Raw genomic sequence first — 15,397 nt, forward strand, 5'->3', positions numbered from 1 at the left:
TAGGTGAATGGGGAAAGTAGAAGCTCTAGCTTCAATGGGGTTTGGGACAAAAAGCAAAATTGTAACCAAATTTAAGTAAGGTTCTAGGGTTTTAGGGAAGGTTTTGGGAGATTGACAATTGTTAAGGTTTACTCTCAGCAAATGCATTATGACTCCACCTTTTATTATTATCATACATGCTTCTTTTTAGTCCATTAAGGTAATTCAACCAAATATGTTCGTAGTCTAATTGCACATCACACCTGATACAATTATTCCTACCATTTCGGCCTCCATGACATTAGCTTTACATCTATTCTTGTGCATAACTTTCAAGTTGAATACTTCACTCGTAATTCCAGATTGTTTCTGATTTTATTTTCTTAGACATTGAGGGTTGACATACAACATGTTTATTTTTTATGGTCAACAAGATACTATGCATCAAGTGTCTCTTGATGATATTCCTTGACACACAATCTCATGAACTTCAATTTACCAAACAAAGGTGCTTGTATGTCATTCAACACAACCACATAAGGAGCATATCTCTCTCTCAGTGTTACATTTGTAATTGATGTAATATACTTGATTATACGATAATGATCTTCTTAATTTGTATAATAATGGCTGATAATAATTATAATATTGTTCAAGTAATAATAATAAAAAGTATCCCTAAGAAGTTAATCAAATCCTAGTCTATGTAAGTAGGGAGGTTGGGATGATGAAAACAAAAACCTTGGCCAATGTGAGAAGCGTGCATGACAAAGGAAAAGAGGCCAATAAAACATTGCCGGAAGTTGAGCTTGGTCTGGAGAGAGTCATATTTGGCGTTGTTGAGGGAGATGTACCCAGTACAATAAAGAGGGGCCTCATAGGCCTATGCAACATTGGTACCATCATCGGAGGTAGATGTCAATGGGGTACCCCAAGCAAGGTATACATAAAGGAGTCCTTGGGAGGAGATGAACACGCTAACATTTTTTAGCAGGAGTCCCAAGTACACATGGGGACTTGGGGACTAGACCTAGGAATCGACAATGGTTCGATTTCAGCTTAACCTGTTTGGCCTTGTCCAAACCAAACCGGTTTGAGAACTTCAACCAAACAGATTCCTAAACCAGTTAAGGCTTAACCAATTTGCCTAACTAGTTTGAGAGTTTTCAAACTTGAACCGGTTCCTAAATTGGTCAAGCCTTAACTCGTTTGGTCAAACCATTTAAGCATTAACCGAGTTGGCCCTAAATGGTTCTTCTGGCTTGAGCCTTGCCAAACCTAGTTCAAACCGGTTAAGGAACCTCAAGCTTGAGCTGAGCCATTGCTGACTTGAGAGAGAGAGAGAGAGAGAGATAGATCATCGGGAATGCTAGCAATTGGCATGGTTCGGTTTCTTGGCCTTGAAACCAAACCATTTATTTATATGAAAAACCAAATCAAACTGTTTAAATTTTATGAAGCCATTTAAACCAAACCGTTTATGGAAAATTTAGAACCAAACCAAATCGGTTTATCATAAATCAAAACCAAACCAAACCAATAAACTGATAAACCTTTAAACCAAACCACATAAGTCGAAATTGCTAAACTGTGAAATTCAAATCCAAACTGAACTGAAACCAAACCAAGGCCCGAACCCGTCTACGATAAGCCAAAGTAAAGGTAGATGAAATTCGCCTAATTGGACTTGCACAATTGGACAAGGAACAACGAGATCTCGTTGATGCAACTGCGAACCCGCTCCTCCCATCGCTGAAAGATGAGCAAAGAATCTCGTTACATAAAATCAGAGGCTATTTGGAATACCCGGTAGGTTCGGTGGAATACTAGAGAGTTCTTCCCGTCGAGTGTTATTCCTATGTCTAAGTCCGAGATCGAATTCGATAGTTGGGATTAAATAGATGGTTTAGAAGACCTCTGTCCTATCCATTAGATGATGGACACACTTTTCTATCTGGTCGATAGTCAACTATCAAGAAGCTGGGAAATCTTTCCAGAGGTTTTCTAGAACTTTGTTTGTTTGAAAAGTTTTGTCCTTATCATCGTCCTTCGAAAAGCAATTCTATTTCTTAATTGTGAAGCAACGTGTTCCGCTAGGATCTTTGGTTCCCCGTACGTGATTGCGGTAGAAACGATATCGTTAGTTGTCAGATGCCAATCAATAGTTATTAATATTAAAAGTATTCATCACGTGTTTAACAACTGAGTGATAATTTAGTCTACTCCAAGTGAGATAGAGACATATAGATTGAGTGAAAGGTAATGGAGAGTAATTCCATGCAACTCAACGCACCTGATGAGTTGTACTATACGTCAACCCAAACAACATCCTCCTCCCCAGGTAGACGAAAGGACACTTTTGGAACAAACCGGATCATAATATCTGAAACCAAACCAAACGGTTTATTTATCTTTCAACCAATAAACCGTTAAGCCATGGCTTATCGGTTCGGTTCGGTTCAAGCCGAAACAGTGCCCATTGCTAGGGAATAATGCTATAAGAGCATTGAAATTTGAGAGTGAGAGGGAGGAGTCTCTCCTCTATACTCTGAAGGGAGAGGCAGAGGAAGCTGACAGGTTCAAAACAAGGAGTGGAAAAAGCACACAGGGATAAAGCCAGAGACCAACAACTCATATATTGACCCGGGGAATGCCTTCCACAGCTGCCTTATGCAGCAATTTGAAGAGCAGGAGTAGTAATGCATGGAAGGAAATGAAGTTGGCTTTGTGTAAGCCCGATGCTATTGGTCCCCATCAAAGCTTTCACCTTTCTGCCCTCCGAGATGCTTTGCGAGGCCTCGATCGCCATGTTGCTCGGCCTGACCACAACACCTTTGCCCTGCTCCTTGAACAATGCTGCAAGCTAAAAGCCCTCGGCGAAGGTAAACGAGTTCATGCACACATGTCACGACTCCGCCTCGACAACAACACTTTCCTTTCCAATTTCCTCATCAGTATGTATGGCAAATGTGGTAGTGTTGTCGACTCCCGGCTTGTGTTTGATACTATGCCTCGCAGGTAGGGGAATAATGTTCGTACTAACGTTTTGGCAATTGTTTTATGATCGATGTTTCAAAATATTCACCATTTTCTTATGAATTTACGAGCAGTATGATCAGATTGGTATTTCATTCCGTGGTGGGTGGAATTGTTTTGTGTAGTTTTTAGGAGTAATGTTTTCAAAAGAGACATCAAGCTTACAAAATCCTTAAATTGTTTTGGAAGGTTGGCCTAAAGTTTCCAAAAAACTTGAGCATTTCCTTGTGATATTTCTCAGAAATAAGCTAAATGTTCTGGAAAGTTACAACATTAGTTCAACATTTCTATTCACTCACAGCTTCATTAGCTATAAGTCTGCTTGTCATTTATACGTTGGGAGATGGGGGAGTTCCTAATGTCTACCTTGATCTGATTCACAGGAATGTGGTATCCTGGAATGCCATGATCTCAGTATATGCTGAACATGGACAAGGGAAGAAGGCATTACGGCTTGTTCAGCAAATGCTGGAGCAGGAGGAGGGTATGCAACCCAAAAAGAGCACTTACCTCTCAGCACTGAATGGCTGTGTTAGTCCTGAGATTTTGCCAGCACTCCGGGTTTTACATGAAAGTGTCGAGAATGGTGGATATGAGAAGGACTTAGTTATTGGGAATGCACTCATTAATGCCTATGGTAAATGTGGCAGTCCAACCGAAGCATGCAAGATGTTTCGAGAGATGAAAGTACGGGATATTATCACATGGAACTCAATGATTGCTGCCTTTGCCCAAAATGGGCATGGAAAAGACGCCCTCAGGCTATTCTATCGGATGAAGGCAAAAAACCTGGATCCTGATAAAGTTAGCTTTGTCAATCTTCTCTCTGGATGTACAAATGAAACCCACCTTGGAATAGGCAGAACAATCTATGAGCTCATTAAAGAGTATGGATATGAATGTGATGTCTTTGTCGGTACTGCCCTTATCACTATGTTTGGTAAATGTGGGTCAGTAGAGGAAGCTTATAAAAGCTTCGAAAGCATAAAGCGCCGCACCGTAGTCTCTTGGAATGCCATGATTGTGGCATATGTACAATGTGGTTGCAAGAAGGAAGCCATTGGACTCTTCCAAAGGATGAAGAAAGAGCTTGTGAAACCTGATAAAGTTACCTTTGTTACCGCACTCGATGCTTGTACAGACCCTGCAGACTTAGAGGTGGGCAGAGGTGTCCATTCCTATGCTAGGGAATGCAAACTGGATGGTGATGTTCGGGTAAGGAGTGCACTTGTTAACATGTATGGTAACTGTGGGTGTCTTCAAGCGGCAGTCTGTGTTTTTAGGACTATCCAACCACCTGATTTAGTCTCATGGACTGCAATGATTGGAGCTTATGCTCATCTTGGGCATGGCGAGGAAGCTTTCGAACACTTCGTTAAAATGCATCAAGAGGGTATGAAACCAAACCAGGTTACTTATATAAATCTTCTCTCTGCATGTGCACTTCTGTGTGCTTTTGTGGAGGGTAAAATAATCCATGCCTGTCTCATCGAAGGGGGCTTCGATTCATTTTTAGAGGTGGCCAATGCATTGATCAACATGTATTCGAAGTGTGGCAGTGTTTATGATGCGCGGAAGGTCTTCAATAACTTACCTAATAAAAATGTGGTTTCATGGACCTCCATGCTTGATACTTATTCTTCTCATGGTTATGGGAAGGATGCACTTCAGGTATTCAGACACATGCAACAAGATGGCATAAAGCCAGATGACGTGACCTTTGTTAGTGTTCTTACAGCATGTAGCCATTCAGGTATGTTACAGGAGGCACGAGAGACATTCTTTTCTATGAGCTTAGAACATGGTATCATGCCAAAGTCTAGCCATTATGCTTGCATGATTGACATGTTTGCTCGAGTAGGAAGACTCGACGAAGCAGAACGTTTTATTAGCAACATGCCTTTTAAATGTGGAGTTGTGGAGTGGATGGCCTTGCTTGGTGCATGCAAAAGCTGTGGTGATGTTCATCGAGCTGAACGTGCAGCTGAGCAGGTCATTGCTTTGGATCCTCGGTGCTCTGGAGCCTATATCAGTTTATGGAATATATATACAGAGAACGGTAGGTTGGATGATGCAGCCCGATTGAGAACTTTGATGATGAAACATGGTGTCAAGATTGATCTCGATCACAAATGATGTGGGAACATCGAATATAAATCATAACCACATGAAAACAGAAGCATGAAATGCCTGCTTGAGGATTGGCAGTTCCATTGTGATACAAAATATGTGGAGAATTCAGGAGTTGGTTACCCATGCGAGGATTGAGTGACTCAGGTACTCAAAGTGGTCGGTGTTCAAAGTTGTAACTTGGATATTATCTATATCTTGAAGAGTTTGGAAAGCACAGTTGAAAAGTGATATTAAGATCATTGATATAATGTACTTCAATGAGCTTTTGCTGAGGATTTACTGCTGTTAATGGAATGAATTTCCGAATTGCCTCAATGAGTTACGGTGATGGGTGGCAAGGACCGGCTAGTTGTAACAAGTAAACTAATCAGAGGAATATGAAACAATATAAGTTGATAGGCATGCATATTCATTGAATGATTAATGATGATAAAGCAACGTGACAACCAATTTCAATTTATCTTCATTGAATGATTAATGATGATAAACCAATGAAACCAAGAGTTTTTGGGTTTGATAAACCAACAACCAAAATTATTAATGAAAAATGCCAAAGAGTTGAGCATTATAAAGCAAGTCTTGCCTTTACATGCAAAGTCGTATCATGAAATATCTTTTCAATGGGGTTTCTTCATATGATAAACTTATTTAAATTGAGAGGGAAACAAAACACTCATTAGAGCAAGAAAAGGAGAAGGATATGCTGCAATAAATTTTTTGTTGATAGTTTGAAAAAGGTATGATCTTTTTCCCTTTGGACAAGTGAACAACTAAATTACATGGAATGAATTAAAGGATAAAGTTATCCTGTTGTATATTCTAAGGAGTACGAAACAACATAATAATGGCCATCTTGAAAGTAAAAAAATTGGGTGTTTGGAAATATCAATGGACATGGAACAAGTTAAATACAAGAATCCTTTTCAAATAAGTGGTATATGTTGGGGATATTCAAGAGCCATGTAAAATCCATCATGGTTATGATGCATATAGTCTATAGCAAGGTGGATACTTACTACAAAGTAAGTGTTTTGAAGGGGCATCTTGCAAGAATAGCTTCCAAATTTGGGTGTTGATGAAAGTAATGACTCCTATTTCTGCATGCCGACGGTGTGATATATCTCCATCGAAAAGTATCCCAAGTGTGGTGGGATTATAGTAAACAAAGCTAATAGACCAAAAATAAATTTCAGGACCCTTTATATCAGCTCTCAATTTTGAAGCTAATCAACTAAAATCTAACCTTGACGTATATATATCCATCCATCCTTAAAAACTTTACTATGAGGTATCCAACATCTAGGAAACTTGAGGGGATGATGCACTAAAAGACTCTCCATATATCCAACCCTCAAGGATAGGCATGTGTCATTTGTACTTCCTATAAAGTGTTATTTGTGTCTCTATTCGTTAAATCATATGCTATTATACTCTTTCAACATCAATAACACCTTCGTTTTTTTTTCGCGGCATTGAAGCATGAATGCCCAATAAATTTGTCTACTTCTGATTCGCCTTGTTCAAAATGGATGCAATTTGACACAAAAACCCTTTGCTTAACATTTGCTCGGCAATCCGACCGACTAGGTTCCTTCCGACTCATGTAGCCAGAGCTCTCTCTATATATATGTCATCATTGAAGGACATAAGAGGAGAAAGAATGTCAAGTGATGGAGGCTGTAGGAAAAGATACAGAAATGGCCGGAGCTAATACATGGTGTTGAGAGCCTAGAGAGCTGAGTGTAGACGAGAGATCTTTTGTTTGTGCATGTGTGTCAAAGCCTCTCGAGAGGTAGAGGATTCCCAGACCAGATCGAAGCAGAGGCTGTCGAATCAAAAGGTGAGTCCCACGACCCCCCCTCTGTTTCTGTATTGCTTCAGATCCGGATGTTTTACAAATCTGTGTCTTATTTGTTGAATTCTGTTCCACGTTTGTGTGTGCTATATCAATATATATATTTGATGACTTACAGAGCATGCGAATGACCCGAACCATTGCATATCTATATCGTTCGCATGATATAAAATATGCAAACCTGTGTTTGCTTCAAATCCGGGTGTTTTACAAATCTGTGTCTTATTTGTTGAATTCTGTTCCATGTGTGTGTGTGTGTGCTGTATGGGTATATATATTTGATGATTTGCAGGGCATGCGAATGACCCGAACCATTGCATATCTATATCATTTGCATGATATAAAAATGCAAACCTGTGTTGCTTCAGATCCGGATGTTTTACAAATCTGTGTCTTATTTGTTGAATTCTGTTCCGTGTGTGTGTGTGCTGTATCGATATATATATTTGATGACTTACAGAGCATGTGAATGAGCCGAACCATTGCATATGTATATCATTTGCATGCTATGTAAGTCATCAAACAAGGCGTGTATGTGTTGGATTTGTTGTATCCTGAATCACTTGCTTAGCAAGGGACAGGATTGATCCATGCTCAGAGATCATCATCATCATCATGAGAGGTTTCTGAGAAACCCTTTCTTTATTTTCGTTTTGTGTCGCCTTGGAAGTAGTATGCTGATGCACTGTTACCCTCTCGGCTGACGATAATGTATATCTTTTTATATATAAGATTCTTCCATCATTGTATATGGTAATGAGAAGGGAAGTAAATTATGATTTTACGGTGAGATGCAGTGCCACAGCCATAGATTTTCTTATTTGGGAATGATCCTGTGGTAACACTGTATAGAGTTTTCCTGAACAAGAGAGATGGGGAAACGCAAGGCTAAAACATGTAGAAATATCGAGCTCAAATGACAACACATGTATATATAGCTTCCACATAGACAATGTTCATAGTTCATAGTTGAAAACTACATCACAAATAAAAAAACACTGGCTGCAGTATGCTGGAGTAAAGATGAAGAGGAAAAGCTTGTCAAAAGGCTGACCAAAATTTTGAAAAAGCTCAGTTGTGAAACCATGTATGATATGCCTGCAGTATGTACCTGCACAAGTATGTTAGGTTTACATCAATTCACTATTATCGTGACTTCAATATATATATATATATATATATACACACATATGTATGTATGTATCCTACATTCACTAATTAAATTTTTGCTTTTGGCACAGATGATTGACGATCAGGAACTTGGTTTCTTTGCAAATTTCTTGGGAATATTCATCTTTGTACTAGTAGTTGCTTATCATTATGCTGTAGCAGATCCCAAGTATGAGTGAATACCAGCAGAGAACTTTTGCTGGAGCATCTCAAATATTTTGCAATCATGTAGTTAAATTTCAACAGATACACTCTTCTAGAGTTTTACAAGCTTCCTAAAATGTAAAGTGGGAAGAGTGATTTGAAAACATTTTCTTCAATGATTGAACTAGAACTTATGAATGTTGCCATTTTTTCTTAATGTGGCGTATAGTCAATAAAGATCTCTTAGGAATGCAATCACATGTTCAGATGTGATGTTTCAAATGTAAAGAGTGATGATTATTCAACTTGTTAAGATGCTTACTTTTGCAGTTAGTGATGTTCATGTAGTCTTGCCTATTTCTGGAGGTGGGGATGAAATTGTCAAACGATTCTTCAAATACATGGATATGGACTTTGCTACTAAGATTGAGTATTTTTAACATTTGCTTGAGTGAGAATCATTACACAATTTGACAAACTTATGCCAACTCTCCTGTTGTATGTGTAGATCATAAATGTCTTGGGATTACTTTTTGGAGGTATTTGATTAAAATCCCTAATTGATTCGTTGTCTTGTAAACTAGTTATGATGTATATATTCACATGCACTTGACACATTCATAGCTTCACCTTATTGGCTTGCCCAAGCACATCTCATAATTCAAAAACCTATAACTTAAAAGAACAATATATGAAGAGGCAAAGTGAATATTGTTTCTGCCTATTACCTTATCTTACATTTAATCCATTAAAGAAAAACATGAATCGAGAGTAATGATAAGCAAGTTTTCTCATTATGACGAGTTTCTATAAGCCGAAAAACCAATTTTAAATCCATGCGAGAAAAAAGTTGTATATACCACAGCTTTAGCGTAGATTTGTACAATGGGACGCTCCGTTTCTATTTCTTTCATTGAGCAAGTTGATAAAGATAAAAATCGACTTTACTCATAATCATTCACTACATGAGCCATCTTCATCTGCGTTTGCAATTTCAGATAGTCTTGTTATTTTCCTGTCACAATTTCATTCCTTCACTACATGGAAGTGAGTGATATTAAAATGGCACAAGACGCTCATTTTCACCTACAGCGATTAGCAACATGCCACCAACAGTAGAGAAACTTAAACACTATCATACGTGGATAAGGAAAGTGATTGTTAATGGTAGAAATGAAAGGTTGAATGTAAGTTCAGTACTAACTAATTTACTAGAGGGTATGAATTAACTCCTGATAGGAGACCAGAAAAGTTGCCCAAATTCAGCTAAAATTCCAATGGTCTAGGTTTATTTTCAAACGCTTATGATCATAATTAATATGTACGCACAGAACTCATCAACTTCAACTTGCATAGCATGGTTGAAAGATTATCAAATCGCTATGCACAACCTCATAAATAGAACCAATGAACCATATTTCTTTCCATCACTTCCACAAAACAGTGGTCTATCCAAACACTTGGCTTAATCATAATTTAGATGCCAGCATACAAAACAGATGTTCTTAATTTGGAAGCTCAATTAACAGATCTTGCACCTTAAAGCTTACCTCGCGTTCATTCAAAAAATTAAGAGTCCACTTGCTCCTTTGAATAATGAGAAAAGTCATGAAAAGGGCTCACCCAAAACTCATTTAGAAATCAAGCAATTTAATTAGAGATCTTTGTCCTATTTATAGATAAGCTTGTCACAAAACTACCATTGTTTTGGTTCAATATTACTATGTTGTCGATGGCTATTTAGGTAAGGTTGCCCCAAAACTAATCATTCTGGTTTCACATAGCCATGTTGCAAATGGCTACCCAAGAAACAGACAGAATGTACAATTTTGCATACAGATAAAAAAATCCAGCTTTCACCTGCAGGTAAAGCTACTTGACAGTTGTTCAATGGTGGCAGTCCAGATTTTCGACTATTGTCAGGCAACTTTAGTAAGCTCAAAATATCATCTGTAACTCTCAAAAATAAAAAAATTAAACAAATCTACAGAAAGATGTGTAAATAGCTGAGGATAATGAAAATACTACAAACCTCCATTATGCAGCAGGTGGTTGCAAGCTCCCTTTACTTTGTTTTATGAAGTGCATTACATGATTATCTTCAAATCCTCTATGTTCATAGCTAAGCATCACAAACATTCAACAAATGCATGACATTAGGATGCTGACATTCACAGAATATATGATACAACTTACAGCTAGCATAAATTAAATGATCCATAAGAAAATGTTATGCTAGCACATTTATAATGTTAAGTTTCAGGATCATTTAATATAAACATTGTTCTGATCCCTGTCATCTTCCTTTCATGCTCCAGTAGGGAGAGAGTTCCATGAGGTGTAATAATGTGGCATTGTTTTACACGTTTCCCAATGAAACTTTCCTTATCCAATAAAGAAATAATGAAAATATGAAACTAGAAATATTTTTCATGTGCAAGTATACTGTACCTTATTCAATGGTTGGGACCTGCTGTCATGTCTGCCTAGTGTAGCACCCATTGGCTGAGGATGAGCAATAGAAAAGTGGCTACCTTGATTAAAACCTACAACTGGTAGATCATGATTATGGATATATTCCAACTCACCCTCCTCTAAGTCCCCAGACAACTGCACATCAGATCCTATTCTCTGATCTGTCGGTTGATCCATTGCACCACCAGTAGGATACTGCGGCAATCCTTGAGCCTTCCTCTTTGCCTCCTCTTCACTGATAAGAACCTGCATAAATGGTTTAGATAGGTTAGAAATCTCCCCCCTTCTTTAATCATTTTTTCCCCATAAAAGCACTGTAAATATTAGAACATTAACAAAACAAAAACTCTTGCTGTCCTGCTATAGGCAACTCCTCCGAGGACAAGGTCTTCCTCTTGTTACAAGTCACGAAAGGGCTACACATGTAAGGTCTTGATCAAAATATCAAAACGGATTCGTGTAGGCCACATCCATCTAGATTACAGCCACGTCACCCTTCATAGATGAATCAATGTCGTTACCACGTATAACAAAGATGCTTCCCTCCCTTCCTTCAGAGACCTCTTCATCTTGGATTGGCCCATGTAAGAGATCTTTGGAAGGTGGGTGCTTTAGTCCATCTAAGGTCAAAATGACTAGTTTTCTTCTAAAACTAGTGACTCAATTCTATCCTACAGTTTCGATGGGATGAAGACATGATAACATTTTCATTTCATCATAGATATGTGCTATCATTCAGAGAACTAGAATGAGTGCTGGCCAGAAAATGGAATTCACCTTTAAACCATGGTTCTTAGCCATATACACAACAGATTTATTTGTTAAGGTTCCTCACTTTAAGATTGTAAAGAAATATGAGCAAACACTTCGCAGATAATTAGCCAAATCCAATATTAGAGTGTAATGTCAACCAATGTTAGTCATGCAACATGTTGCAATTTTCAAAACTTGCAAAAAGATTCACTGCATGTTTTTATATAACTATTTTGCAATCAGCCAATTATGAATGGGTTTCTGAGTTTCTGAGTGCTGCAATTATGAATGGGTTTCTGGGCATGGGCAAAGAGATATATCATATGACCATGTGCTGTACTCATAAAAATTCAAAATGCATACTTGGGAGTATGACTTACCTTATCAAAATCTATGGACTGGTATCTTGAAACGGTTCTGAGATGTGAGAATGAAAAATGCTTCATGCATGCATTGTTCTTTGCATAAACGAATCTGTAAAAGACCAATACTTTTGTTGGGCCAGGTGAATAGTAGGACAATAGAAAAATAGAAAGTAAAATTAAGGGGCCAGGTGAATACATGAAGAGAAACTAAATTGGAAGGAAAGTATATCCTTCCTAATAGTCTAACAGGCCAATACCCAGCCCTAAAAAAAGCCCAGTTTTACCACCTTTTTTAGGTGAAAGCTAAAAATGTATACAATGCATACAGGTAATGACAATCTATATAATTATCCAAAATATGTGCACACATTGTTGGCTTCATAGACTTCTAATCCAGATAGGAGATTACTCATATGAAATTTCTTCTTATTTCTTTTAATATTTCCTTTTTTTCTACCCCTTTTTCCTCTCTTTCGAAGAATGATAGGAATTGATCTCTCTGTGATATGAGTGCTATAAGTTAAAAACATATTGGTCCATGTCATGATTCATATGATGGAGAGCTTCAGCTCCTCCTTGTGCTGGGAAAGTAGCAGGAGCCATATTATTCAGTTGGTGAGAGGTGCCAGCTACAGACAAAAACATTTGGCACAATTCAACTCACCCACAGCCAAATAAGTATGTGGGGTTTGAATTCTTCTACAAGAGAATTCAGCTAGGAAAGGATCATAAGAGTTTCTTTCCCATTAGTAGATATGTACGGATCAAGCTGGTGGTGTCCTGAATACAATTTATATCACGACACAAATTTGATTTTAACATATTTAAGAAAAATCATTGTCCTAACTAATCTGCCTCTCAACAATGTGACAAAACAGTTATATCTTCTTCAGGTACCTATACCATTCTACTTTTCTATTTGTATCCAAAACAGGGGTTAAATCTGTGAGTTTCGTAATTATGAGTTGGGTACTTTAATCGCTCAGCCCAAACAATCAACAGATCATCTTGATTTGAATGAGGTAGATGCTGATGCTGCATAGTTATATACATAACTTCAGAATCCAGAAGCTCAGTGGAGGTTGTTTCGAGCAGCAAATCAACAAGAGCAAAGAGCATTGACTTCCCCACTGTTCAGAGACATTTTTGTGGTATTTACCCCGACACAGATGCTCACATTGATTTCGTAGCATTCCAAAAGTTGAGGAATTGAACTACAAATGTGAGAATAGAGGTAATAGATTAAGGAAAATGTAACGTTTATGGACTTCTCATATTTTTGCCCTTACCAGCTGCCTTTGTAATGCAATAAGTTCATTAAAATAGTGAACAAGGATTCGTTCAGTTACTCATAAAATGCCGGGACTGAATAAACTGGATATGTCAAATGCTCCAAAAGCAAAAAAATACTGAAAAAATCATTTTCTATTATCCCATAATAATTATTTTTCTTCTAAGACGGTGCCCTCATTTTATGTATACGAATGTATGCCTCTCAATAAGCAGTGTTCCTTTCCTTCACTTTACAAAGACCCATAAAAAACCAGACAAACATAGAATAACGAAATTCACCTGTTTAAGTATCTGTACGAGCTGATGTTTTGTTTCCTGTAACCCTTTCAACTTTTCCTCAAGCTCTGCTTTTTTCTTCGCTTTCCACAAAGATAATGAAGTTTCTTCTGTTTTCAAACCATTAGAAATAAGGCAACCATCTAATCCTGCAGTTACCTGCATGAACAAATCCATGTTTCCACACTTGTGACATATGAAGACGTGATTAATCAACAAGTGTTAGTTCCCATAACCCAAAAAACGTACAAAATGTGCTGGAAAAACCTACTCGTTCAGCCGGTTTGATGCATTCCTCATCTTTGGCTGCAGGTGTACGAGGAGCTTCTAGTCTTTCTGCTTCTTTTTCTTTGCTGTATTCATTCTCGGCCATCATATCATCTCCAGTGGCATCAGTTCCATGTGCAATCTTGGCATCCTCTGACTGTAGACAGGATTCCTGAGGTTCAACCATCCTCTGGTGATCAAGTCGATCTGGGAAATCTGAGACCGTGGCTTGTCCATCTTCTTCGGAGCAGGCGGATGGCTTCCTCTCTCCAGAGCCGTTTTCTTCAGTTTCCAAAGCTTCGATGTCCTCTCTCTTCCTCTTCCTGACCGGCTCCTCTCCAAGCTGTTCCAAGTGATCGTCGCGATCGCTCTTCCAGGTGACTTGACCCTCAAGGCAGGCGTGATCTGCAGGGGGTGAAGCTCGGATCGGTTCTTGAGAGACTGCAGGAGGGCCATGGCCATCATGGCGACGGGATCGATGGAGAGCTTCCTGTCGTTTAGCAACGGCCTTCTGGAAGACATGGAGGGACATGGAGGGCCTGGAGAGGGGCCATCGCCGGGGGATGTCGGGGACCTTGTGGAGCTTGCCTCGGTACAGAGAGAAATTCATCGCTCGTATGTAAAAGGAAGAAGAAGAAAGAAGAAAGAAGAAAGAAGAAGGAAGAAAGAAAGCCTGGTCTGTCTGTCTGTGTGTACTCTGTGAGGAGAAGAATCTCAAAGGGCTATGTAATTTGTTGGGCAATACATAATGGGCAGGTGACCACTCGATCGATCGGTTGGGTGACCGGTCGGTCAGTAGTTTGGACAAGCAATTGGTCGAATCAGTAGATCGGTTGACCAGACCATCGATCAATCGGCTGACCATCGGCTGGCTGAACAATCGGTCAATCAGTTGAGCAGTCCGTGGATCGACAGATCAATCTGTAGATCAGAGAGGAAGTTTGCTAGTAGATATGATAGGCAGTCTGTCGGTAAGATCATACGGCCGGACAATCGGTCAATCGGTTGGGTAGTTGGTGGATCGGAAAATCAATCACTAAATCAGACGGGAAGTCTACTGGTAAATAAGACATGCAATCTGTTGGCAAGATCATACGGGCGGGTGACGGATCTGCCAATTCCTTTTTCTTGGTCCTCTTCAATCATCGCCGTTATGTGATCCGCTCTACCTTTCTACGGCCCACAAACAATAAATATGTTGTAGAGATAGTTCCGCCTTGTTACTCTAGGACCTCCATGTTTCAATGTCTAGGTCATCAAATGGCTCTCATGTTGTTGCTTTCTAAACCCCTTGTGGTCACAACGTGTGAGGTAGGTATGGCTTCATGGTCCAACCATACTTGGAAACACATAGGAAAATTTAACCTCTCTTCTTAATTTGAAGAGATCTCAAACCAATTGATGCCTACTACCGATTACAAACTTGAACCTCGACCCATAACTTGCATGTCGTTATTTTTCGTGACATTCTCCCATCTAAGTAAAAAGCGATATAAACCCCAAGAAATCCCTTCTAATGTGTGTGACCCATCGTCGGTTGTTCCATATTGTTCAAGCATATCAATTGAAGATATCAAACGTCAACGCAAATACTCGAAACTTTAATCACAGACCCATTGTTATGGCAACATGTTGTGGTTGGTTGCAATTA

The 15,397-nt window shown here is 38.9% G+C and overlaps 3 protein-coding genes across 4 annotated transcripts; 2 read left to right on the plus strand and 1 right to left on the minus strand.

The window, feature by feature from the left end:
* The first annotated feature begins 2,582 nt into the window (after positions 1–2,582).
* LOC147863294 (pentatricopeptide repeat-containing protein At3g53360, mitochondrial-like) lies at positions 2,583–6,041 on the plus strand. Its single transcript, XM_087321815.1, has 2 exons — positions 2,583–2,997; positions 3,399–6,041. Exons 1-2 carry the CDS (start codon positions 2,630–2,632, stop codon positions 5,149–5,151), a joined length of 2,121 nt encoding a protein of 706 aa, XP_087177941.1. The 5' UTR covers positions 2,583–2,629; the 3' UTR covers positions 5,152–6,041.
* A 780-nt stretch (positions 6,042–6,821) lies between these two features.
* On the plus strand, positions 6,822–8,493 carry LOC147863295 (dolichyl-diphosphooligosaccharide--protein glycosyltransferase subunit 4C-like). Its single transcript, XM_087321366.1, has 2 exons — positions 6,822–6,988; positions 8,245–8,493. Exons 1-2 carry the CDS (start codon positions 6,917–6,919, stop codon positions 8,350–8,352), a joined length of 180 nt encoding a protein of 59 aa, XP_087177492.1. The 5' UTR covers positions 6,822–6,916; the 3' UTR covers positions 8,353–8,493.
* Positions 8,494–9,936: 1,443 nt separating this feature from the next.
* Positions 9,937–14,388, minus strand: LOC147863296 (tRNA (Ile)-lysidine synthase). 2 transcript variants are annotated; one of them, XM_087321676.1, is made up of 6 exons: positions 13,751–14,388; positions 13,483–13,638; positions 10,906–11,038; positions 10,769–10,822; positions 10,350–10,439; positions 9,937–10,267 (listed from the first exon to the last, which is right to left on the minus strand). In XM_087321676.1, exons 1-4 carry the CDS (start codon positions 14,354–14,356, stop codon positions 10,794–10,796), a joined length of 924 nt encoding a protein of 307 aa, XP_087177802.1. In that variant the 5' UTR covers positions 14,357–14,388; the 3' UTR covers positions 9,937–10,267; positions 10,350–10,439; positions 10,769–10,793. The 2 variants fall into 2 exon arrangements, with proteins under 2 accessions (XP_087177802.1, XP_087177801.1); XM_087321675.1 differs by having other exon boundaries at positions 10,769–11,038.
* Positions 14,389–15,397: the final 1,009 nt, after the last annotated feature.

Source organism: Azolla caroliniana, unplaced genomic scaffold (genome assembly GCF_043228905.1).
Source record: "Azolla caroliniana isolate FFs.n. ecotype wild unplaced genomic scaffold, voAzoCaro1.0.p SCAF_6, whole genome shotgun sequence".
In the NCBI taxonomy this organism is placed as follows: Eukaryota; Viridiplantae; Streptophyta; class Polypodiopsida; order Salviniales; family Salviniaceae; genus Azolla; species Azolla caroliniana.